Genomic DNA, 26,950 nt, shown 5'->3' with positions numbered 1-26,950 from the left:
TGCCTGTGGGCTGGGAGTCAGAACCACTGGGGAATGTGGTGAGGGGTAGGCTCCTTCCTCAGGCCTGCATTTAGAAAACTGGCAGCATCTCACTGCTGTATCACCTAGGGAGAATGGCTGATGTACTAGGGTGAGCCTCCAGTTCTGAAGATGTTTCTCTTTTGTTCCTTCTTACTCCAGAGCCCATCCCTGAACCCCAAATTCGGATTCATTCATTATCCAACACATCAGGCTGGTGCAATGTCAGTCTGGAGTGTGGGACCCCAGAGACCACAGAGAACTTGACAGTGACCTGGTTGAGCAACGGCTTTCCCAGGGAACTGGAGCAGAGAGGGACACTGTCAGCCACCCACAACTCTAGGAATCTCAGCCTGAGCCTGCCCCTGAGTCAGTCACATGGCCATCTCACCTGTGTGGTCAGCAACTCTGCAGACCAGAAGAATGCAACTGTAGACCTGGAGAGCATCTGCCCACAGAGGGGTGAGTGTAGTCTCCCAGGAGGGGTGATGGAAATGGGATGGCAATGAATGGGGATGGGTACCAAGTTGGGGAGGACTTAGGACAGGGATGGGACTGAGGAACATGGTAAAGCAGTTTACTTGGTACAACCTAAAGAGCCTCACTTCAGTGAACAACCACATTCTCATGAAAGTCTTCAAATCTGCAAGTCCAGGAGTTAGGCCAGTGTATGGAGACTGCTGCATCCCCGGTACTTACATACAGGGCTGTGTTTTAGTTGCTTTTTCACTGTTGTTACTGAAAGACCCAACCAGAACAACTGTAGAGGAGAAAAGGTTTATCTAAGGGCTCACTGTTTCACAGGTCTCAGTCCATATACAGCCAGTCAACAGGGTGCCAGGTGAGGTTGAACATCATGGCAGAAGAGTGTGGCAGAGGGAAGCAGCTCACATGATGATTAGGAGACAAAGAGAGACTCAATTCAGATACAAAACATATACCCCCATAGCCACACCCCTAATGAACCACTTCCTTCACCACATCCCACCTGCCTCCAGTTACTACTCAGTTAGTCCCATCAGGAATCAGTTCTCTCGTTAGATTAACACTATGACCCAATCATTTCTCCACCAAACCTTGCATTGTCTCACACGTGAGCTTTTGGGGGACACCACATCTAAACCCTAACAGACTGGCATGTGGGCATCCCAGTTCCCAGTATCATAGAGCCTGGGAGCCTGAATTAGTCGTCAGAATCCAAGCAAGGTAGGGGGAGGACTCAAGGAGTAAATTAACCCTCAGTGCCCACCCCCACCCCCAGACAAATGTCTGCACCCCAGACATCTCCTTTGAGGATGTTTAACATCTCTGACTATGTAAGCCACTGTCAGCCCCCTCTGGACAGCATGAGCACCTGCAGCCACCATGACCAACTTGTTACACTTCCCTGAGTCAGCCTTCAGGCTCACTTGGGCTATGTAAAAGGCCTTCAAGGTGTGTCAGCTCTTATAAAGGAGCCATGTTTCATAAAGACCAACCCTCCCACCTTCCCAGAATTGCACAGTAGGGGCAGTGATTGTGCAAAAGGAGGTGTGATTATCAGTCACTACCCTATTCAACCACTGTCTTCCTGACTCTGCCTGTTCCCTGGGGGGGGGGACTTCACATCTCTTCCTTGTTATTTCTTACTCCTCCACTTAGATTCAATACACAGATTTGCACTGAATACCTACTATATGTTGAGTGGATGGTGCACAGTGAAGAACAAGATAAGCCCTCTCTCTCTAAGAACAGTGCAGTGGGGACGTTGACACTTCCTGGCTGTGTGACCATGAATATATCACATAATTTTAATTTTTAAGTCTTTCTATTTATAAGATGGTTAATATTTTTACCTACTCCACAGTTATTGTTGTGAGATTTGAAAGAGGTAATCTCTGTAAACCTATCAATCAATATTTATTAGATAATATATACTAAAAAGAGGAAGAAGAAATTTCTAAGTACACACACACATATATAAATTGTTATTTTCTTCTTCTTTTTTTTTGTACTAGGGATTGAACCCAGGGGTGCTTTACCTCTGAGCTACATCCCCAGACCTTTTTACTTTTTTTAATTTTGAGACAGGGTCTCATTAAGTTGCCCAGGCTGATTTTGAACTTGTGATCCTTCCGCCTCAGCCTCCCACGTTGCTGGGATTACAGGCGTATGCCACTGCACCTGGCTTGTTTCTAAATAGAAAGCCAGATGGTAAATGCTGAAGTTGAGGCAAATATAAAGAGTGGTTCAAGGAAATAAAAGATAACCTGAGAAACTGCTACAGGAGTTGGGGAAGGTCTGACAGAGAACAAGTGAGTTGGGCTTTGAAGGATGAATAGGAGTGTTCTTGTGACAGTCTGAAAAATTAATTACAGACCCAAAGGACAACATGCTCTGAGGTGTGTAGGTCCAGATCCTTCCACCCCCTCCCTCTTGCCATGTACCTTCCTTCTGGAGGTCTGCAAGGAGAACAGAGAGGCCAGGATGTACATGGCCACTCTAGGTAGAGGAAGCCTCTGAGGTTTGGCAGCGATTGGACAGAAGACTTTGAAGGAGAAAAATGAAAGAGTCACTGGCCACTCACTGGAGAGACTATGCGAAAGGACATTCTTTTGGGTTGCAGCCAAGTTGGGTCCCGGGAGACAGATGGAGCCTGGGTGGTCGTGTCGTCTCCCCACCCTCTCCCCACCTTCCACTCCTGGTTGAAACAGATCTGACACCAGGTTGTCCTCGACCTCAGGTTCTTTTCAGAGCAAATGGCTTTGGAGAGGAGTTCTTATCATGGTTGTGGTGGTGAGTCCGGGGGCTGGAGTGTGGATCTGGAAGAGAAAGAAGATGGAGACTGAGAGAGGTAGAAGCTGGGGAGACACTGAGGGATGGGGGTGCTGGAGAGCGGCAGTGGATGCAGGTGGCCCTAGAGACAGCCTGGGAAGTCCATGGGCAGAGAGAGGCACTTTCCTGGCAGCAGCTGGGGTGGAGCAGAGCTGAGGGTGGGAGGTGGTGCATGCCCAGTGAGGAAAGGCCAAAGGGTGGCAGGAACAAGACAGGGTCTGGGCCCCACTTTCACAGCCCGGGAACAATGAGCTTGCCCCGGGCCCGGTGAGGGATCACTCAATTGCACACTTTAAATGACAGCAACTGTTCCCCAAGCCCCTCCTAGAGCAGACTCTGATGACCCGCAGATTGGTGAACTTGACAGCCACGACCATCCCTATGCAGAGATCGACCCTCTGAGGCCCACTGAGGTGAGTCTAAGGGAATTGAACTAGGGCAACTGACATGTACTCAGAGGCGGGAGTCCCAGGATGTCCAGGACACTCTGTCCCACTGTCGGGCTCTGGGTCTGTTCCCTGCCTTGAACAATGTGGCTGCATGTCTGAGGACCCACAGCATGCTGGGAGCTGTGGTGCAAAGGGAGGTCACCTTGCACATACATCTCCACATCCACCGTATGGTTGCCTCAGATTCTCACCACCAGTGAGGAGGAGAGGGAGGCCAAGGGAGGTGACTGACTCAAGGACACACAGCCCGGCAGTGAGCAAGTTGCCCTAGAACCCTGGAGGAGCTCTTCACCCACAGGCTGAAATGCAGGCCAGAGGAGAGGCCCGAGTAAATGGCCGAGGCTTTGGTGGGACTCTGCGGTCAGCTCAAGACCCAGAGGAAGTAAAAGCAGGGTCCCAGCAGGGCCCGAAGGCAGGGTGAGCACAAGGGTTTGAGGAGCCACCTTCTTCTGACCCCCGTCCCTCTTCTCCCTGCCTGAGATCCCACCATAGATGCCACCCCTTTGCGTATGCTGTCCCCCTGATAAAGTACCCCTGGGCGGGCACCTTGTTGGCCACGGGCCCACAGTTGGGAGTTGGTGCCATGGTCTCAGATGGAGCGACTCCACCTAGGAGAAGATGGGAGACGGGTTGAGCCAGGGAAGGAGAGGGCCCTGAGGGGAATCCCCAGAAGCAGTGATTCTCAAACTTGAGTTTGTGGCAGAATTCTCTGGAGGGTTTGACAGGATGGACTTCTGGACCCGTTTTTGATTCAGTGGGTCTGGGGTAGACCTCGAAATTTCCGTTTCTACCAAGCTCCCAGGTGATGCTGATACCCCTGGTCTCACACCTTGAGAATCACTGGGCTAAGGGGTGAGTAGGGACAGCTAGTGCAGCTGCAGTCTGCACCCCAGGGATAGCGAGGGGCTGGCTCCTCCCCCCTCCCATCCTCTGGCTTCTCTAAGGTGTTGAGAGCCACAATTTAGTCAGAATGACGCCTGGCATTTTTGCCAGAGGGAATGGTTGAAAGGTGACCCTGCTCCACAATTAGGGTGGCTCCAGGATTAGGGCAGATCCTGCTGGGATTAGGGCAGATCCTGCTGCCTTGGGTGCCCACTACTTTGGAGTTCCCGTTGAGTTCTGAGAGAATTGGTGCAAGGAGACCAGTGGAGGCAGTGTGTTCCCGGGAAGTGTGTGTAGAGTGCCCGTGAGAGTTGGGGAATAAAGAGTTGCTGTTTGAACCTACAAGGCTTTGTGGCGTCTCGGTTAATTTTGTGCCCAGACAGACTGCGGCATTTGGTGGCCCGTACGGAGTTTCAAACAGCAACTCTTTATTCCCCAACTCTCACGGGCACTCTACACGCACTTCCTGGGAACACACTGCCTCCACCGGGCTCCATGTGCCAATTCTCTCAGAACCCCCGCAAGAACTCAACAGGAACTCCAAAGTAATGGGCGCTGAGGCAGCAGGATCCCGCCCTAATCCCAGCAGGATCCGCCCTCATCCCCGGAGCAGGGTCACCTTTCAACCATTCCCTCTGGCAAAAATGTCAGGTGTCATTCTGACTAAATTGTGGCTCTCAACACTAAGGAGCCAATGACTCAAGATCTTTGAGACCCAGAAATTCCTTGGTCCAGTCCCAGCAACTTATAGTGGAGACTGTGGGACCCCAAATGATCACTGGACTTATCCAGAGGACCATGGCAAGACAAGGCAGAACAGGGGTCTCCTCTCTGCTAGCCCAGTGCTTGCCCATTGTCCCCAACTGCCTCAGTGTCTGTCACAGTTGCTTCCCTTCTCAGCCCTTCTGAGTTATATCTCCACTTGACTGGGGCCTTCAGGGACTCGGGAAATAGTTCCTTCCCACCTAAGCCCCAGACCTCCACTGCCAGAGCACCGCAGGAGAGGGGCACTCATGGCTTTGGGGGAGAAAAACCAAATCAGGTGACATCCAATTCCAGTTCTTAGCCCTATCCTGCAGTCCCCTCCACCTCAGTTCCTGGCCTTGGGGAGCTCTGCCCTCTGGGAAAAATGAATACCCTCCCAGGACACAGGGGAACGAACACAGAAAGGGACATGAAGGAGCAGAGTCAGCAGAGAGGGGCATGAAACCCAGGTTGGACACTGACTTCGTGTTTAACCGTAGAAATATTGCTTTACTTCCCTGGACCTCAGTTTCTTCTTTTAAAAAATGTGGATTGCAAAAATAATGCCTGACACTGAGCCGATGCTTTTCCCTGAGAGCACTCAGTGTGATTTACAAATTTGTTCAACAATTATTTATTGAGTGCCTAATGGGTTCCTAGAGTTGTTCTAATGTGGGTTGAAGGAGTCACCAAAGCAATGAAAGTCCTCCCCCTCAGAGAATCTGCATTCTAGTGAGGGTGGGGGTATCACAGGGTGCCGACACATCGCAGGGGTAATTTTTCCTGCTCAGAAAGGGATAAGCCCCTGAGAAAAATATAGTGTGAAGTAATCAGTGAAGAAATAAGAGACAAAGTCAGAAAAGTAGTTTAAAGGGAGTGCCTGATAGATTCTTCCAGTCCTGATTGGGAGCTGGAACAGAACTGCCAGAAAATGGATCGGGTCTTTCTTTTAGGGGATGCATCAAAGGCAGGGATAAGGGTTCAGTGGGTGGAGTCTTGCCTCTGGTGTCTTGGGATCTTGATAAGCCGCACCCATCCCTGGGAGGCTGTGTGGCTAGGCTGTGTGGCTAGGCTGTGTGGCTGCTGCAGCAGGTCACCCCATCTCTGGTGCTGTGTGGACCTGGCCGAGCTGAATAGGAGCTCAGGTGTAGCTGGGCAGTCTCACCAGCAGGGATTCCCAGATACCAGATTTTTCCCATTCAGTGGCCACCATGCCGATCTGGGCCACATGCATTTCATGGGTGGCTTCCAACATGGGGGTGGGGTGACAATGGCAAATAAAATAAATAGGCCAAGTGTGAAATGTTGGGTGATGATAAATGCTAAGGAACATAGCAGGGAAGGTGGTGACGGCAGGGTTCCATTGTCACTGAGCAGGGAAAACAGCACTGAGAAGAAAGCCCCAGAGGAGCTGAGGGAGCGATTGAGCAGTGTGGAGGTGCCCCGTGGTCAGGGACACGGGAAGCATCCCAGTGGAGACAGAGCAAGTGGCATTCAAGGGAGGGCCTGGGTGAAGCTGCATTTTGGGGTGTTATCAGGGTTGAGAGGCAGAACTCCCCCCCGGAAGAGAAGAAGCCCACAGAGATGTAGCTTGACTGGCTCTTGTATCTGGTTCTGAGAAGCAAACCCAGCCCCCTTCTCACCCCCATTTGAATTGTAGGATAACCTGGACCTCTGCCTTATACAGACCCCCAAGCCGACTCCGGCAGTCCACACTGTTTATGAGAAGATCCATAAAAGTCCAAAACACAAAGGGGACACCTAGATCAGGAGTGAACTTGGACCATGACAGGCCTTGGTCCCCCCCTCACTCTTCACCCCACGTTTTCAGCTATCCCTCCTAGACCCCCATTCTTCTTGATCCATCCCACTGAGGCAGCAAAGCAGCATGAGCTTCTCCCTTGGGCTCCCCTCTGTTATGATGTGAATGGTTGTGTCTCCTCTAAAATTCCTGAGAAGACTCATGAGTGGGATTAGGCATCTCTTTTGCCCTGTCTCCTTCTGCCATGTGAGGACACAGCTGATGTTCATCCCCTCTGGAGGATGCAGCACCAGGGGGCCAGCAGCCCTACTGGGGCCTTGACCTTGGACTCCCAGTCTTCAGAACAGTGTGAAATGATTTTCTGTTCTTTATAAATTACTGATTCTGTGATACTTTGTTATAGCAACATAAACAGATTAATAAATGTACCAAAGTTTTCTGACTTACAGGTTATGAGCAGTTATTTTGCTTTTTAAACTTCAAAGAAGGAGAGGCAAACATTTTAGCAGTTTGCCAGACTTCTGATCACTGACCTCTGGCTGGCTTTACCCCCATTAGGGGATTGGGCATTTTCTTGAAGATAATTGGGATAGAAGGCCTTTGAGAAAGATGGGCCTTGGGTAAAGGACTTCCAGAACATCATAGTCAAGCCCACTACCCAAGATAGAGAGGAGCGGGGCTTGACTGACCAGGCCCATGAGGCCTGTAGATGGAGATCCAGGTCACTTCAGCCCAGGGTGAGAGGGAACATTTCTTGAGTTTGCTGCCTACTGGGTGATTCTCAGCACAGTAAATTTAATGTCTCAGGGCCTCCCAGAATTCAAGTTATTCACAGACCCCCTTTACTTTTTAGCGTTTACGTTTGGTGGCACTGGGAATCAAACCCAGGGCCCCGTGCATGCTAACTAAGCACATGATCTACCCCTGAGCCACACCTCTAGTCCAGTCCTTTTATTTTTTATTACATAACATATGAATAAAGTACAAAAGACAAAAGGTATGTCTTGTTGAAATTCTGATGTTTTCTCAATTATAAATAGAGTCTTCTCCTCAGTATAGTTTGCTTGATTGTGAGAAAATAATATGTATGTTTTATATATTAAGCTACATTACTCAATTTCCCAACTGTTTGTAATAGTTGTTTTACTTTATCCCCTTGAATTTCTGGGGTAAATAACCATATTTATCAACAAACAACTGTGAATTTTGCTTCTTTCCAGTTTTTATGCCTCACTCATTTCTCTTGCATGAGTACGTTGGTTAGTACCTCCAAAGCCATGTTAAATATAGTGATGATAACATGATAATTACTTTGTTCCTGACTACAATGTCAATGATTTCCCCATTATTCATTTTTTTGGGGTTAAGGATATATATTTTATCTTGTTACAAAAGTATATATGATTTTTAACAATTTTTTTATTCAAAAACAAAGTGTCAAATTTTATCATCTTCTTTTCAGCATCTGAATATATCATGTTTTTCAGTTTTTCAATTAACAACACATTAATAGAGTTCTGTTCTTGAATTACTGAAATAAACCCCACTTAATGTAGTCTTTTATTTTGCTGTTTGATATTATTTTTATTGGGGATTTTTGCATCATTATTCATAAATGAAATTATATTGTATTCATTTTAGTTTTATCAGTTTCTTATGTGTGTTATGCTTATTAAATACTCTTTTTATCCTCAATTTTTATAATCAAATGCAAATTTGCTTTATTGTCCACATGAGAAAATTCCTTTTAAAGAATTCTTATTACCCAGTGTTGATGTAAATCATTTTATAATACTGTTAATTAAAGATATGCAAACATAAAACTACGTATAAATCACTTTTTATTATTATAAGCCAAAAAGAGGTACGTAAAGTGAAGAAAACACAAAATAGTATACAATGAAGCAATGGTGTGTTAATTTTTCATTGCAGAAGATACCTGAGATAAATCAACTCGTGAAGAGTGAAGACTTATTTTGGCTTGCAGTTTTGGAGGTTGCAGATCCTAGTGGCTTGTCCCCATTGTTTTTTGGGCCTGTGGTGAGACAGGCCATCGTGGTGGGGAGTGCATGACCGAGGAAGCAAAGGGAGAAAAAGGGGTGGGGGTTCAATATCCCTCCATACCTTAAAACTATGGCAAGGGAAAGCCAGTCCCCCAAACCAAAGGCTGAATGTTCTCTTTGACATGAGGATGTTAATACACAATCGTTGGGGGGTGGAGAGGTGGAGAAAAGAATAGGAGTTCATTGGATTAGACAAAGGGGGGTTAAGGGAAGGGAGGGGATGGGAACAGGAGAGGCAGTGGAATGATGGTACCTAACTTTCCTGTGTCCATAGAGGAGCACACCACCGGTGAAATGCCACGACATGCACAACCACAAGAATGGGATCCTAATTAGAATAAGTTATACTCCATGTGTGTATAATACATCAGAATACATTCTACTGTCATGTATATCTAAAAAGGACAACAACAACAGCAACAAAAAGAACCCATGAAAAGAGAGATTCCAAGGTGCTGAGTAAAGGTGTCCCAAGTTCACCTCCTCCACAAGAAGAAACAAAATAACTAATGACTAGCTGCATTTTGAGTTGACGGCTAAGGGGGAGCACTGAAACTCAGCAAGAGAGAGAGGGGAACCTAGTCGGTCCTGGGAGGGCAGGAGAGAGGGAGGGACAAAGCCCAGAGCAACAGCAGTCCCAGCTCTCGGCCAGAGAGATTTCCCATTTCGGGAGAGAGAGAAACTGGGGAGTCCCAGGAGTCTCAACACTCTGGCCACTGGCAACACTGGCTATAGGGGAGATACACAGTCATCACAGTCTTGGACCCCAGTTATGAGAGGTACCTGGAGCCCACAGAGTAGTTTTGCTTCAGAGCAGAAATTCAGCATTGTCTACTGCCCAAACCCCGCAGTGCAGGCAGCTGTTGCTTGGTGCTATCTTGAGAATGGAGTCACTCTTGGGATTCCTACTTCTCTACGGATAGAAACTTCTGCAGATCCCCGGACATTCTACCACACCAGCATGAAGGCCACAGCCTCACAGACCAAAGTAGGCCAAGCAGTGCAACCTAGTCCTACCCACCAAGCCCACGCAATGCCCTACACTACAGGGACAGATGATTTAGCTTGACAGCAGGGTACTGCCTACAAGACCTGAGAAACAAAGGCATTTGTCCCTGGCACCTGGGGTCCATTATTCTCCAGGAATTGCTGCCTCCATTGTCTCCTATAACTGACCACCCATTTGCCCATGCCACTTCTATGTCTATGGGTATGTGTTCCATGCCCCCAATGCCATTGGGGCTGCCATTTCCCCTCTGACAGCATAGCTCATGTTAGTGATATGAGGAAATGTCCACCATCTTCCCTGTCACTGGCACCACCACTCCCATTTCCAGAGTGGTCACATAATGTATACTCACCCACACTGCTGTGGACACCACACCTTCCTGGGCTTCGAGATGCCACCACAGCTGCACATACCTTGGAGACAGATGGACTCCACTGCTGCAGGCACAGTGTCCAGGGCTCTTGATGACGGCTGAAGAAGTTATAGGGAGACCACACTACAATGCCAAACTCGAATCACAGTCAACACCCCCTGTCAAACTGACACCCCAAGAGGTGTCTTTTAGGAGAAAGATTTTGCTACAATAACCACTTATGGAAGTGGTTTAGTCAATATGCCAGATGAACTAATATCAGTGTAGGGACACAAAGAAAAACAAGGCAAAATGACACCTCCAAAGGAATAGTAAGTCTCTAGCAAGAGACCTCAAAGAAAAGGGTATTGATGAAGTGATCGATAACAAATTCAAAAGAATAATGCTAAGGAAACTTGATGAGACACAAAAGAATATAGACACCTAAATCAAATTAGAGAAATAATCCATGATATGAATGAGAAATTTAGCAGACAGATAGATCATGAAAAAGAACCAAATATAAATCTCAGAACCGTTCTGGTGGTACAGTTCAGTGGTAGTCTGTGTGCTTAGCAAGCATGAGGACCTGTGTTCAATCTCCAGCACATCCCAGAACAGTCTTGGAACTAAAAAAATGCATTAAATTAATAAAGACAGAAAGGATCAAATAATATACAAAATAACCAGAAAATAATGAACAAAAGATCAGAAGTAATTTTTTTGCTCATCAATAATAAATTTAAATATTAATGGATTAAATTCCCAATCAAAGGATACAGAGTGGCTGAATGAGTCATAAAAAGACATCCAGTTATACGATGCCTACAGGAAACTCACTAGTGAAGGGCTAGTTCCACAAATGGAACACAAAGCAACCAGGAGTAGCCATCCTTATATGAGATAAAATAGACTTTAAACCAAAAACTTTTTAAAAAGCCACTTTATATTGATAAAGGGATTAATTCAATAAGAGAAAATAATACTTATAAAGATGCATGCCCCCAACACAGGAGTACCCAATTATATAAATCAAACCTATTGTACAAATACATGGAAGTTAAACAACATACTCTTGAATTGCCATTGGGTCACTGAAGAAATCAAAAGGGAAATTAAAAAATTCTTAAGCAGATGAAAATGGAAACGGGGATCCAACATGGCGGCGGGAGCAGAGAGATCAAGTCTCTGACCTCTTCAGCTGCGTGGGCATAGGGAGTCTTAAACCATCTAAATGCTGTTTGCTCAGGATCACTAGGCAATGCTGAGCTAACGTGGATGTGGGGTGAACAGTCTGCGCCTCTCAGAACACACACCGAGCCCGGATCGGCTGAATTCAAGCTCCCGTTCGCCTGCGTCTCGCAAACAAACTGCTGTGATGCAGTGCTAAAAGATCTCGCTGAAACAACTGGTCAGCCCTTCTGAACCTGCGGAGGTTAATACCATCCGAGCCTGCATAGGCAGTGGCCACAGGATTGAGACGGGGCTTGGGAGAGCCAGTCAGGACCCATCTGTTGTATTGGTCACCTGGCAAAAGGAACGAACCGTCGCCATTCGCATGGGATACCACCATGGCAGAGAACTGATGTCACCAGAATGTGGTGGAGGAGATAATTTCATTGAAACCAGCGGTGACAGGTGTGCAACCCCCTAGCCTTCCCTCTCCACACATTGGGGAAACCTCAAGGGCCCCTCCCAGCTCTCCCGTGAGCACGATAGTCAGACAGAGGGAATCAGGAGTGGCACGGGATCCGTGGCGTGGGACCCCCGGCTACCACTCCCACCAGTGCTGACAACTGAGGTCTCTTGCACCAGCTACCGGGTGTGTGGCTACCGGAGGGCAAGCAAAATACGCTGAGGGTTCTCAGCCCCAAGCTCCACAACCTTAGAGTCTGAGAGAATGGCAAACAGGGAGAATGTGCCCAGTTGTTCAAGAAAATAGGGCTCCCTGGAGCAGCAGACCTGGCGTGTAGCCAGTATTGTGGTGAGCGTCACCGGTGAGCGGGGCCTGGCTGGAGGAAAAGTGGGGAAGTGACTAGACATAAGACAAGACCCTAGGCACTCAGGAATGGAGACCTGCCCAGTCGGGGAGGAGGAGCTGCTGCACAGTGATTGGTACCCACGTATTGAGAGGAGAAGCTTGGTCCAGTGGGCACAGCTCCACCTACTGGAAGAGAAGTTAATTGAACTCTAAGACTGCATTTCTTAAATTTTTTTTTTTTTTAATTTGGGTTTATTTTTTCATTTTTATTTTTTTTTCAATTTTTAATTTTTTTATTTCTATTTTTTTGATTATTTTTAAAAAATCTTTTCTTTTTTTCTTTTCTATTTTTTTTCTTTTGTCTTTTCAATTTCCATATTCCCCTTTCCTTGAATTCTACCAGTTTACTCTCATTCTCTTTAGTGACTTCTTCCCTTCCCTTCTAATATCTTTCCTCCCAAGCATCACAACACTGTTTATGTGTAATTTACTAAATATGTATAGGTCAATGTTCCGAGGCGTTATATAGTGCTACCAAGTCCCTAGCTACCCCCAAATAATCCAGACCATTCTCCTGTTAATATCCCTCATTAGTAGAGCAACCCTCCAAGGCTGCCAAGAGATACCAACCTCAATACCATCACATCATTTGACCTAAATATAAGTCCCAAGACCAAACCAAAGATAGCTATATGCCATCAGAATCTGTACACAGTTTAGGATACGAATGAATCTGCATTAAAGTCAACAAAACTCATCATCTCTAGTCATAGACTTCCATCACAAAAGAGAGACCCCAGAGACACACTAAACCAAATAAATTTATAGGAGTAAACAGTAACTCAGCAGTCAAACAGAACAAGAAGTAACATGAGCAGCATGAAAAATCAAGGAAGAAAAGGAGTACAAACAATGCAGGACAGCCTAAATACTCAGGAGGACCTAGAGGCATCAGAAAAATGGTCAAATAAAAAACTGAAGGAATACCTTAGACAGATGGAATGGAATCTTAAAGAGGATATGAGACAGCAAATTCAAACAATGGAAGAACACATTGAAAATGAATTACATAAACAGATAAAAAAGCAAATAAGCATCTTTATCAGGAGATAGAGATAATTAAAAAATCAAACAATAATTCTAGAAATGAAGGAAACTATAAAACAAATTAAAAACTCAAATGAGAGTATCACTAACAGAGTGGAGCAAGTAGAAGCCAGAATGTCACATAATGAAGACAAAATATATCAACTTGAAAAGAGTCTAGCCAACTCAGAAAGGCTGGTAAAAATCATGAGAAAAACATCCAAGAGATATGAGATAACATAAAAAAACCAAACTTAAGAGTCATCAGGATAGAGGAAGGTATAGAGGTTCAAACCAAGGGAAAGAGTAACCTGCTGAATGAAATAATTATAGAAATGTGTGTTAGAAACATTTAGGTAGGTTTTCCTGGTAACTGTGGGTGAAACTCACTCCACAAAGGTTACATACTCTGTGAATTAGAGTGGCTCTATCCAAGGTGTGGGCTGGCCACCAGAAGGATCTTTAGAAGAGAGAGTCAATGCTGAGGTCCGGTTCTCCAACAACTTCGAGAGGCCATAAAAGCAAAGCACAACTCCAGTTGATGTACACACAGAGCCCAGCATGGTGCCTAGCATACGGCTGGCTTTCAATAAATCATTGTCAAATTGAATGTTGGGTAAGTCTCCCAATGAATGCTGCACATCACCTCCACAAATTTATCCTTATCTTTACTGATTAACTCTTATTCCAGGTGAATGCAATTCATGTCCTCAGATCTCAGAATGTTTGGGGATACCAATAAAATAATTTCCATCAGACCAACCTGTCAGTCGGGAGTGGACTTTTTAACTGTTTTTAACAAAACCAGCATTGCCTGCAGGTATCTGAAACTCAAGAAAAAAACCAAACAATCAGGTGAACTACAAATTTTTTCTTCTTTCTCTCCTTACTCCTTCCCTCCCCCTCCCTTCCATTTTCCCCTTTCATCTCCTTCTTTTTAGCTGAAGCCACACTTCTGTCCCAGTCACCCCAGCCAGGAGACACACAGCTGTCTCTGGCTCTCTACACTGAATTGGTCACCCAGTCCAATCCATTCTGCTGTTTATCTTATGTATCTCATAAATCGTGTTCCCTCTGCCCCTGCCCTGGTACCGGCTCTTGTCAACCACGAGGACTATTGCAGTCACCTGAGACTGGTGTCCCTACTCCAGACTCTTCCACCCCCATTCATTCCCAGTAGGATCAGCAGGATGAACTGTCCAGCCTGTTGATCCCTCTGCTGGGATTCCCTTGTTTTCCAGAGAGCTCACTCTTTCCTGTGGGCACAAGGCTCTTTGCAGTTTAATTCCAACCCAAACTTGCAGCTTCATCTCCAATTCTTCCCCACCACCACAGGAACAGGCACCCAATGCTCCTGACACACACACACACACACACACACACACACACACACACACACACACCTGATTTCAAGTGGCCATACCTTTCCACATCTATTCCAGTAACTGTTCCCTCTTTGACTTATTTGTGGAAGTCACTTGTCCTGCAAGACCTAATTCCCCTCTCAGGAAAGCTTCACTTTCTTCCTCTGGGTCTCTATAACTTTTGCATCTATGTTTCTTATCATCCTTACAAGAGAGAAAGAGAGAGACAGGCACAGAGACAGAGAGACAGACAGAGAGAGACCCTCCCCAATTCTCACATCACCGCAGCCCACAGTACAGGACTTGGTCAGTCAGATGCTCAGCTCTTAGTGGACAAATGTATAGAATGGGACTTTGCCTGTTTTCTCAGAATAACTCCCGTGGCCCCAAGGCTGAGGTCCGCAGTTGACAGTTACCCACCATGTTCTGAAGAGGAGCTTCTAGACACACCCACGGGACCAACAGAGGGCACACCCACCCTCGGCACTTCCAGATCCTCAGGCCTCCTCATCAGTGATGTGTGGGGTTCATTAAGGAGATGGTGACCCAGTGAGGGTGCTGGGCACCTGCCCTCCTGACCCAGCCAGGGAAGACAAGACTCCTGGATAACTGCTCAGAGAAATGAAGAGGGTCCTTCAGCACTCAGCTCAGGAAACCACAGGCCCCTCCTGGCGTGCCCCCGAGCCCTGCCCACTGAGCTTTCAGGAGATCTGGACACGAGTGCCCTGGAGTTTGGGTGTCTGAAGGAGAAGCATTTCTCACACTCCTGACGTCCCCACCCTGCCGTGGGGAGGGAGCCCATTACACCACACCCCTGGTCCCTCTCTGCCTTAGTCCCCCGATAAGGAACAGCTACTTAGCTCCCTGAAGAGGATGGAAAGAGAGTGTGGGCATGTGTGGACCGGCCAGTCTGTCTCCCCCTGTGTCATGGCCAAGGGCATCTCACAGGAGTTTGTGTTGTCCTCTGTCCTAAGTTCCAAAGGACCCACTTCTGGCTGCAGATGTAGCTCAGTGGTAGAGTGCTTGCCTAGCATAAGTGAGGCCCTGGGTCAGATCCCTGGACATCCCCCCCCAAAAAAATGTTGAAAGGACCCACCTCCACAGATAGGTGCCTGCAAGGTTTCAAACCTTAAGAAACAGGGGAGACTTCAGAAGAGCAAATGCACAGGAAGGATAGAAGTTTCTGCTACGGCCATGGTGGATGCTTTATGCATCAGTGGTATTTACCTGGCATAGACCACGTGGGGTTTTTACCATGGTTATTTGCAATAATTTATTTGGAACTGTCATCTGGAGCTGAATTTGATTTTGGCTACTGAAGGCCTCTAAGGCTCTGGCTGCACTGTTTTTTGGCAGGTCACTAAGACTTTGTCCTAGGGCTTTGGTGCTTTTAGAATGCACACACTGACCATTAAGCAATGGTGGGCAGGGGTGCTGGACTGCTCAGGCTGGAGTCTGTAGCCACAGGTCTCACTAGTTCTGCTGCTGTGTACTCAGGCTGCTGCATCTGCCAGGCAAGGATCCCAGTTTCTCTTGGCATGTGCAGCATGACCCAATGGCACTTCCCTCATGTATACCATGTGCCCCGACCTCCACTCTGGGCCACCTGCTGGAGGTTGATCTTGACAATGGGATAGTAGAGCCAGCGGATGGATTTCTCTCCTTTACCATTCTCCAAATGCACTGCTCAAAGATGCAAAAACTTGATATGGAAACATTCTGAGACCAAGCAATCAACTTGTTGCATAACTGTGACCAAGTTGGGAAGACACACCCTTAAATGTGTTCTCCTTACTTCCCAGACTCTCCCATTCTCTCATTCCTGCTCCCTGGGATTAGGCTCATCCATCATGTGGTTAACACATGAATTTCTGCTTCATGCTATTTTCTAGGGATCAGGAGCTAAAACAGCAGCTTTGAGCCACAGAGTTACAGCCAGGTGGCAGTCACCTGGAGCCCAGCAGTCACAACCAGATATGCAGCCACAGAAAGTGGGAGCAGATGGAAAACGCCTTGGCAGAGACAAGAGTCTTCAAAAAGATGCCCACTTCTTAAACAGATGTTGCTTCCCTAAACAGTCAAGGATGTTGCAAAGGTTTAACTATTTAAAAAAATTTTGTCATTAAAGTCTTTGACCTGTTGGAATTCAGAGCAGTAGTTCCTGCTTTCAATGTAATACAGATGAGTTCCATGTGTGCCACATGGTGTTCAAGCTTTCTAGTGCAAGGGTCTGTCCTGGATCAGCAGGGCCAGCTCTGCCAACCCAAGGTAAGCTGAGCCTTTCCAAAGGAAGCCACATCATGTCACAGGCCTGCACCTTGTAGAGCACGAAGCAGAGATGATTGTCTTGATTGCAGAAATGAGGTTTGCCATAAAGGTGGAGCAGGAGAAATTTTTTCCAAAAGGGCAGGGTTCTTAGGGCTAAATGAAAACCCAGAGAGGACAGCATAAGGGCAGTTCAAGACTAAAAACATATCTGCTCACCATCTCTTCTAGAGATCTTCACCAAATAGCTCACACCCAATACAGTGCTGAGAAGACTTTTGCACCAGGCTCCAGAGAGGAAATTTAAAAATCCCTCATTAGGAAAAAAAGGTACCTCCTCTGTGGATTTTGACTCCCTGTCTCCAAAATGATAAGTGCACAGGGCAAAACAAACTTGCTGGAAGATTTCTACCACTCCGGTTAAAGTTATGGGGCACAGACTCCAGATCAGTGTCCTTCTAATTAGACTAACGTTAAAAAGATCTTTTCCATTCACCCTTCCAGGGAATTAAAGACGAGATGGGTGACTTCCCTAGAGCACTCTCCCGGGTGTTTTGTTGACAAAAGAACGTGTTGTTTGCTCCTGAGAGCATTCCCATAAATGCCAGTTCCTTGGGTGGGGTCCCTGGCGTGTCCTGCAGCTCTGGTTACCTGGCACCAGGCGGTTCAAGAGATGAAGGGCAGGGATGGAAAGAGATCAAGGGAGAGAGCTCAGGCTCCTGGCTTCTCAGGGCTGTCTCCTCCACACCCAGCCCCCTCCCGAGTCTCCCTGGCTGCTCTCATTCACACCTTCTCCACAGCCTGAATACCACATCCAGGGCTCTGAACCACAGTGCAAACCCCATAGAAAGTTCTGTGCACGGTTGGTTCTGTGGCTATTGACGAGTGAGGGGGAGAGTTGGGAGAAATGAGAGAACAAGGCTGAGAGCAGGTGCCTCTCCCTCTTTCCATGTGCCCAGGGTGCCCTCTCCCAGTGAAGGAGCTGTCACCTGCCTGACCAAAAACAGGACAAAGGACTGGGTGGGGGGAGGTGCTGAGAGAAGCCCAGCTGCATTCCCCCTGCAGGGTTAGGGGTCCCAGGACTGAGACTCGGGCTTTGAGAGGCGGATGGTCAGGCAGAGGCCAGCTACTTAATTCTCATGGCTCAGGATCAGAGAGACCTGGAGACAGCACTCAGCCTGTGCTGGAATCCTCAGCCCCGGAGCACCCCAACAGCCTGGAATCACAGGAAGTGAGAGTTGGAGGACACCCCTGGCGCAGCTTTAGTGCATGCTGGAGGGGGACGTCTTTACACTTCCTGTTGCCCTCTTCACACCCTGAAGTCTATCTGCATTAAGAAGATCCTGCTCCCTGGACTTATCATCAAAAGGCCTCTTCCAACAACTGGACCAGGGGAGCAATGGAGTGCGGGAGAACCTCCTCTGTCCTCAGGGTCACTGCTGGCCTGTTCTCTGGTTGTGTGCTCAGTGTATACAGCTGAGCCCTTCACACCTTTGCCTTGGCCGACTTCCCTGTGAGCACTTCCCTGACTACCTTATTTATAATTGCAGATGGCCAGCGGCCTCGGAGGGAGGATGCCCAGGGAAGAGGGCACAAGCCATAAGACAGGATCACACCTGACGCGTTTGAGGACAGACAGCAGAGAGCAACAGAGTGGAAGCAGACAGACCAGCCAGGAAACCACCATGAGATCCAAGCAAGAGATGATGATGGCTGAGATGAGATGAAAACGGTGATGGTGGTCAGCAATGGTGGGATACCGGCCATATTTTAACTGGAATTTCCTGGTGGATGAGACGACAAGTACATGAGAAAGAAAAGAATCAACATGACTCCAAAATATTTAACCTGGGCCCCTAGAAGGATGGAAATTCTATCCTAACGTGCTTAACAGCCTGAGTGGAACAAATCCAGGAGAGAGGATCAGAGTTCATTTTCAACAAGTTCCACTGGAGAGGCACAGGGGACATGCAGGTGGAGCTGTCAAGCAGACAGTCCATCACCTAAGGCCAGGTCCAGGAGAAAGGCCTGGGGATGCATCTGTCAGTCACTGGCATAAAGACAGCATGAGATCATCAAGGAAGCATGATGGGTACAGTGGCCGAGGTAGCCTTTGTGACCACTTCAGAAACATGCGTTGGCTGCCAATTCAACAGGATCAAAGGAGCACTCCAATTGACTCCTCTCAAAAGCCACCACAATATTATTTGATCATTTACTGGTCTCTGTCCTACAATACTGTATGCATTATCTCAATAGATCCCTGAAATTATCACTGAGAGAGTGACATTATGCCCATGTTTCAGATGGCATGGTGCTAAGTTCACATTTTTGTCAAAGATCAAGGATGAAGCTAGGTTTCAAACTCAAGAGGTCAGCCCTCTTCTTTAAAAATATTTTTTATAACTTTATTTATTTATTTATCTTTATGTGGTGCTGAGGATCAAGCCTAGTGCCTCACCTGTGCTAGGCAAGCACTCTACCACTGAGCTACAACCTCAGCCCCAGGAGGCCGGCTCTTAGCCACACTGTTATACAGACAGAGCATGCATTCTAGCAAATCTAAACTTTAGCAAAATAAAATAACATTTCTAAGAGGAAAATACACAAGACCCCTAAAAATGTGGGTGAAAAACCTTCCAAGGTGACAGCCACACAGCAGTCCTAGACAGTAAGTTGTCCTCAGAAAATCAGGGGACTCTAAAGTTTGTGTTCAGGTGAACCACTGCCACTACAGGAACTATACAAATAGGAACTCAAAGTAAAGATCCTAAGACATTGTTGATCAATTCTAAGTGATGAGATGAAGATATATGAATTTTAATAGAGATTTTAATAAGAAGAAAAATAGTAATTAGAGACCCTGGGAAAAACAAGACAGTGTAAGAAAGAGGTGGTTCAGATTGGATGCAAACTAAACTATGGGGTAATTGTGGATAATTGATGGAGTGGAGAAAAGACCCTTCATTCATAGAACATTCTCCTTCAAGTGCCCAAGGTTTAATTACACAGCATCTTATTTCCTTTTCTGTGGGCCTAATCATAATATGAGAGGACATTTTCTCCAAAGTCAATCATGGCTCAATTTAAGGTGTGAAGAGTTGAGTTATGAGCAATATGATTATCCACATTGTCCAGGAGTACATTCAACCTCTGCAGAATTAGACTTTGGGACTGCAAAAGAAACTAGGAAGGGCCAGCTCTCCTCAGCTCTCCAGGACTTTTCATCACTAGGTTGGTCCAGCAATGGACACCAAATGCCACCAAGGCCAGTCCTTCCTTTTTCTTGAAAAAGCAAACAATTGGCTCAAATTTATTGCATAACTACATTTATTTTGCATGACCATGGCAAGATGGTCTTTCCACCCCTCAAAACACTAGGTGTATTTTGAGCTCTGTATTTAGAATGAGATGGAAGAAGCTTAATATCTGCCACGAAATGTCTCCTGTGGCTCTTCTTTCTCTTAGCCTTTTGGAGGATGCCTGATGATCAATGTTGCTTCCCACCTGCACTGAGCACATGAGCTCCTGTGTCTGACAGCCCAACATGGTGGGCCTCCCTTCGTTCTTCTTCCCCCTGGAAAATGCTGCACTGGCTTTGACTACATTGAGAAGGAGATCGGATTTTCCCTGCTCTCTTTGAGTGGTAAAAGACATAGTCACTATCTTTGGTCTGATGTTAAAGTCAACAGCAAGGAAACCCTTTTTAACATAGAGGCTGGGATGCTTTGTCCTGGAAACACCTGCGGATGGGGTTGTGTACGGCAACTGTCATTCAGCAGGGCCTGGGCAGGAGCTAACACAGACACATGTTGGAGTGACTCAGGGAAGGGCAACTCCCTTCCAGTTTAGAGAGCAGCACAATTAACATAAAAATTTCACTGGTTTTCAAAGCCCAGTCAACATTGAATTTGGAGAGAGAAGTCGTTAAAGTCTGACCTGACTTGGACATATGATTATATTCCCAATAAACATTGGGAACTTCCTATGTTACCAAATACATCTGTAAAATATATAAAACAAATTATCCCCCAGCAGAGCTCCAAGACTGGGGGAAAGATGTGTGAGCATGCTTGAGTCTCCCCTTTATATGCCTTCCCTGACTGATAAATGGCTTCCCCAGGCCCGGGTCAGGACAGCTGGAAGGTCTCTCCAGTCACCCTGCAGGGCCCATGCAGTGTCCTGACAAGGGTCTTCTCCCTCCCTGGCTTCTGTGGTTGGTTCCAGCTCAGTGAGAAGTGCCCACATCCCCAGGTGTGGCAGTGGGAGTGACCCCAGAGTACAGGGAGGGGCATCTACATAGAAAACCAAGTTGTGCACCTCAGAACTTGCTTGCAAGCTCCTGAGGTTTTCTTTCACCTTTTTAGTGCAACACAAATCTACCTTCTGTCTTCTTACCCAGGTGCCTCTCTTAGCCCCTAAAATGCCCTTCTCACTCCCTCACAGTCCCAGGTCCTCGTACCTGAGTTATCTGGGTCCTGCCACATGGAGCCCTTTGCTTCAGCCCCACCTTGACTGGCAGGAAGCCGCCTGATCACATGACCTCTGGCTTCACTTGTTGTCTGTCCTCAGCCCTGCAGATGCTGGGCCTTGGTACTGGGAGGGTCTGTTCCCAGCCAGGGCCTCTCCCAGGCAGAGCTGCTTCACTGGGTTAGAAGTCATCCTCTCAACAGGCCTCCATCCTCACTGGCAGCTTGGTTTCTAAACGTTCCTTTCAGGCTTGCCTTGGATGCCTGCATTTGTTGGGACTTTTTTTGTTGTTGTTTAGTTCTCTCAATTGCTTTCCTCCCCCAGTTGGATCACACAGAGGTCCCCTGCACACATCTCCCCAAACCTGGGTTTATCTGAGTCTGAAGACCTTCTCTTCCCTGTGCCTGCCAGGCCTCTCAAGCTGCTGGTCCTTTAAAGCTTCACCTAATTCCACTCTCCTTTCCTCCATGTCTTCTTTTCTGGGTTCCCTATTTCAAATATGAGACATCCTTCTGGCTACAAATGCTGGGAACAGTAGGCACCCATGGCCTCTGTCTTTCTCTTCCAGAGTCCACCACACGACTCTGCTGCTGCACCTCTTCTGCCCCTTCCTGGCACAGCCCTGGGGACCCCTTAAGGAAATTCACTTCTAATAATCCCCTGCATCAAGCCTCTCCCAATGGACTCTGCCTCGTAAACATCTGGGCACTTCATTTTCTTGTTTCTCAAAACACAAATATGACTATGTCATATCTAGAATCAAGGTTGGCTGCTTGTTTATTTTCAAATAAATTAAAATCATGTTGCTCCATCTGGCATCCAAACCCAGAGAGCCACTTTGCCACTGAGCCTCTATTGCTGCCACTTGGATGCAGATCCACTTACCTCAGGTCCCAGGAAGGCGGGGCTGCTGGGAGCCCTGCATCAGCCCAGCTCTGCCTCCTCCAGGTTCCTCCCAGGTGGGGCTTCCATTCAGTGGGTGCAGAGCATGGCCACTTGCTTTAGGGCCTCACATGCGGTGACATAATGATGGCCTAATGGCCTGAAAGGCAGAGGGTTTGATTCTAAATGAGGAACTTTTCTCGTGGCAAATTTAATCTGCTTGAGAGTGAAAGAAGGCATTTACATGGAAGGAGGACTAAGTAGACTCGGAAGTCACAGATGGACCAGGTCTGATATGCAGGTGCCACGTGGAGAAGAGAGATGGTGCCTGCTGCTCCAGTTCTCCCAGCTGTCCTGGGCACCAGGTGTCCTTGTTCAGGGTCAGCCATTGCATCCTAACCCACCTCCTGCTGACTTCCCACCTTCTCAGACTGGTCTGTGTAGTAGCTGAAACCTCTCCCCACCTTCTCTGTGCTCTCCACCTGCCTTTCTTCTGCTTCCTGCTGATTCCTTCTGAGCCCTGGTCCCCATGTCCTCTTTGTCCTCCCTATTAGCCATGACCTCATCTCCTAAGCCTCTTAGCATTCTGGTGATGGAAAGTCACTATGTCTGCTCATGCTGCTTCTCCAAGGGCCAGACTCAAGTCACAGGGATGTCCTGGCACAACTACAGAAATGCCAGATAGCCTGCCCACCTGGAGCGCTCTGCCTCCTGTACTCAGAATACAGATGAACACAACCAGACCCACCTGTCCCCAGCATACACCTGTCAGCTGAACTTCTAACCTGAGTGCATTTCTAATGACTGCTTCAGTAGTCTGTCTGTACGAGCCCCTGTGCATAGAATGCTTGGTGGCTTCAGTGCTGTCCCCCTGTGCCCCCCAGATCTTGCTAAGCTGCAAGGGCACTACCTGCCCTCAGAAAGCCTCCACTCTCCTGGCTCATTCTCCTCCTTAGAAGAAGTGCTGCTCGATGAGTCACAGTTGACATGTTTGTCTCCAACACTGGAAATCAGCTTGGAAGGAGTGTTGTCTGGTATATCTAAGGATTCTGGTTTCCTGAGTACTCAGCAACCTGGAATCAAAAGGATGATCAATAAAAGCTGGTTGCACTATTTTATTAATTGTAATAAATGCAGTAGCAAATGAAGTAAATGCAAATGCACCTAAAAAGATTTCCTTTCAGTCTTCTGATTAGTAAAGATGAATGCACAAATGTGATTATGAGGTGGTAATTAGAAAACTATCTATGTCTATATTATAGATATATAGATATAGTATCTATATATCTATATAATTTTATGTATCTAACATATATGTGCATATAATATATATATATATAGATAGATAGATAGATAGATAGATATAGATATAGATAGATAGATAGATATGATGCAGATATTGAAAATTCAAGAAACTAGGTGGGAAAATATTCCAAAAATTGATTTTCTAGACTGATGAACATGAATTTAAAAAAATATTCTCAGCTTCAAATTACTATAAAACAATGGAAAGATTTCTTTTCTAGAATCAAACCACACTGCAGATTTAACATTTACAATAATTTGTCTTTTTAAAATTATAACAAAAGTAAAACTATGTGGTTAAACCTGAAGTCTAATTGCAAAATCGACAGTTCAATTATTTTATTAAGAAGGTACTCAAGGCTTGTCAGTGACTCAACCTAATTTGTTACAAGAAGAATGAGTTTCAAATTTCAAAAGGCTCAGTGCAGTGGAAAAGCTCTCTATTTCACTGAAAATAAAGAAATTGGCAAGCAGTATTCATATGTATGCTTGTCAAAACCAAGTTAACTAAACAGATAATGAAAGCATTCCCTGGTGAGTGGAATGGTTGCTAGAGGCCACCCCATGGGTGAGAGACACTGAACGAGAAGGAAACCAGTGGATCTCCCAGAGCAATGAAATGCTACGTGTCTCAGAACCCACTTATGATGGAACAGACCATGTTTAGGTACACTCTGTTTACATAGTTTTATATATTTTATTATTGCTACTAAATTAGAATATGATTTTAAAATGCACTTAGTATGAAAACTAAGAAAGCTATCTTTGACAACTAAAAGAAAGTGAACATGGAGTTGGGTGAGGATGTACTTTTTCCTTCACGATGAGTGGCTTTTGAGAGCAGGGAAGAAGATATGTCTCATCCTCTCACTGTCTGAAGTCTCAACATGCACAAAAGCCAGAATTGGGATGGGGGAACTCCCAGTGTGTGTCTTTGGTAATTTATTCAGAAAGAATTTTTAAAGAACTATTAAGTGCCACACAATAGATGCTATCAGTGGAAAGAAAAAAAATGCATCTCCACTCTTAAGAATATCAGTGAAAAATAAATACAAGGACCATAAATAACACCCATAGACTGTAGTGCAGTACCTTAAATTTGGGGTCAGACAGACTTGGACTCTCAAACACTGACTTTGAATTGTGATCCCTAATAGCTACCCAGCATTCACACATCACTACAAGTGAAGGGATCATAATGGAGTAAATAAGATGGTGTAATGATCCCCTGCCCATCCCTGTTTATCCATACCCTATGATCAATTGGTTGATTCCTCCATTGGTGAATTTGCAATCCAGAGGTGGCTTCTATTAGCATTACTCTAGTTTACAGTTTAGACTGAGACCACATTTAACCCTTCTCACTTAAAAATACATGAACTTAGAAAGATGACTGAAACGATGTGCCTGACTGTGATAGCCCCATGTATGTTCATGGTTAGTTGTTCTGAAAATGGAAAATGCATTGCAAAGAACATAGAAACAATTTAAGTCAAAGGTAGAGAAACCAGGTCATGTCTCAATCACAAGAGGGTGGTCTGTTTCCATTTATGCTGCACTTGTGGTGTGTGTAGGGTGCAGGGCAGTTGAGTTTTGCCAGGCTGCCATGCAGCCATCTCTACAACCTGGTGAGGCTCAGACTCTCTCCTGTGCTGGAGCCAGGCCCAGGCTCTCATCCCTACTACTCCTGACACCTCCTGACATGCCTGTCTTCACACAGCTCTTCTGGCAGACTGAGCAGCTGCAGATACTGGCGCTGAGTCCATCAGAAGGTGCAGGCTGCCAAAGCACAGTTACAGGGAGGCGAGGGGCAGGGCAACCTCTGGCTGGGCTCTGACCTTTTCTGTACTTAGCTCTATTCCAGAGTCAGTGGCCTGACAGAGCAGCGGCCCAGGCAACCATCTCCTCATGTGATCTCACAAACCAGAGATGCTTTTCCTCTACTCCTAACTCCCTAAAAAATCCTGACGTATTTCTGAGCTTAATTTGGCAAACATTTGTGTCTGGGGCTGCAGGGGGGGCCTGTGGACCCAGCACTTGCAGCTCTTCACCCAGGTACCTGTCCGTGTGCTGTCTAGTCAAGCTGCAGCTCTTGAAGGTTGTTTCCCATCCCCTGGATTATTCCTCCTCCATCCTAAGAAACTCAAATAAATCATCAGCCAGGAGGAGATGGGAAGTCCATAATAAGAGAGCAGCAAAGAGTGAAAGGAAGTCTTTAAGCCTCACCCTGCCTCCAGAAAAGGAGGAGGAATTGGAAGATTTGAACTGCGAGTTAGATTTAGAAACTTTTGCCCTTCAGTTTCTTTCCAAATAAAATGTGATAATCTCCAAAAGACCTTTTATTGAAGTCATAATAACTAGGCTTTCTATACATATGTCATGAATTAATGAAAGATTAAATGTTTAATTTGCTTTTAAATCATCATTAGGTTTATTAATATTAAAATTACTCTGCTCATGAATATCTTTTAGGTGGTTTGCTGTGACACTGTGAACTAAGGGGGAAAATGTTATTTGCTAATTACTTTAGATGACAATTCAATAGATCCTCACTTTTGTTTAAAAACAGATAAAATAAAACCAAGAAGATGTTCATGGGACTACACCAGCATTTTGGAAACCTGAAGACAGAGGTGAGTGCAACTGGCCCCATGGAACAACCCATGAGAAGTCTGTGGATTTCATAGTAACTATCAATCCCGCTCTCTAGAAAAGCTGTGCCACCAACAGACATGGCACAAGGAACCAGAGAACGAGAATCAAAGTTTCCTGAACAGCCCTCTGGGAGGAAACCCATAGATCACTCATTGCTTTTATTTAAAAAAAAATTTTTTTGGGGGGAGTAAGGTTACCAGGGATTGAACTCAGGGTCACTGAACCACTGAGCCACATCCCAGCCCTTTTTTGTATTTTATTTAGAGACAGAGTCTCACTGAGTTGCTTAGCATCTCACTTTTGCTGAGGCTGGCTTTGAACTCAGGATCCTTTTGCCTCCTGAGCAGATGGGATTACAGGAATATGTCACCATGCCCATAATCACTCATCCTTCTCTCAAGCCATCCAATGATTAACAAATATTTTTCTGCAGCAAAGAGTTCCCAGGCACTGCAAAGCTGGCACATCAAAGGGCCAGGGGTTCCAATCTGCTCACCATCACTACTTATCACCAACCTACCTAATCACCAGCTTGAAATGCTGGGTCCCACCAGACACCCCTGAGCATCTTCCCCTCTTGGCCTCCACACCCCACTGTCAGCACATTTGCTTCCAAATGCTTCACCTTTCTCCAAAGCCACCAAGAAGGGAGTCCAACTGCCTTGCGACTGCCAGCCTGTCTTCTTGATCATCTGTCCTCTACCCTCTGCCCTGTACTCTTTGTACAAAGCAGATCTGCTTGTGCTCTTCACTTGCGTGAAACTAACTTTAAATCAGAGCTCAGACACCTGCAGCCTGAGAGCATCCTGTCCCGCAGGGAGTCCCAGTCCTGCACTGAGAACCCCTTGG

The 26,950-nt window shown here is 46.3% G+C and overlaps 2 protein-coding genes across 8 annotated transcripts in view; one reads left to right on the top strand and one right to left on the bottom strand.

Moving 5' to 3' along the window:
* Positions 1–7,111, top strand: part of LOC144368442 (CD48 antigen-like) — a 47,007-nt gene extending 39,896 nt beyond the window's left edge. For 4 of the 7 annotated variants that reach the window (XM_078027307.1, XM_078027306.1, XM_078027310.1 and 1 more), the window contains exons 3-6: positions 181–480; positions 2,741–2,851; positions 3,136–3,245; positions 6,568–7,111. In XM_078027307.1, coding sequence (XP_077883433.1) covers positions 181–480; positions 2,741–2,851; positions 3,136–3,245; positions 6,568–6,672 — 626 coding nt within the window. In that variant the 3' untranslated portion in view covers positions 6,673–7,111. The remainder of the gene's footprint in view (positions 1–180; positions 481–2,740; positions 2,852–3,135; positions 3,246–6,567) is intronic. The other 3 variants (XR_013428201.1, XM_078027308.1, XM_078027311.1) reach the window with 2 other exon arrangements.
* LOC144368757 (Fc receptor-like protein 3) overlaps positions 1–26,950 on the bottom strand; it is a 611,935-nt gene that overhangs the window by 163,738 nt on the left and 421,247 nt on the right.

The sequence above is a fragment of the Ictidomys tridecemlineatus genome, chromosome 11 (genome assembly GCF_052094955.1).
Source record: "Ictidomys tridecemlineatus isolate mIctTri1 chromosome 11, mIctTri1.hap1, whole genome shotgun sequence".
In the NCBI taxonomy this organism is placed as follows: Eukaryota; Metazoa; Chordata; class Mammalia; order Rodentia; family Sciuridae; genus Ictidomys; species Ictidomys tridecemlineatus.
Note: the sequence above shows the minus strand (reverse complement) of the source record. Positions and strands in the feature narration are given on the sequence as shown.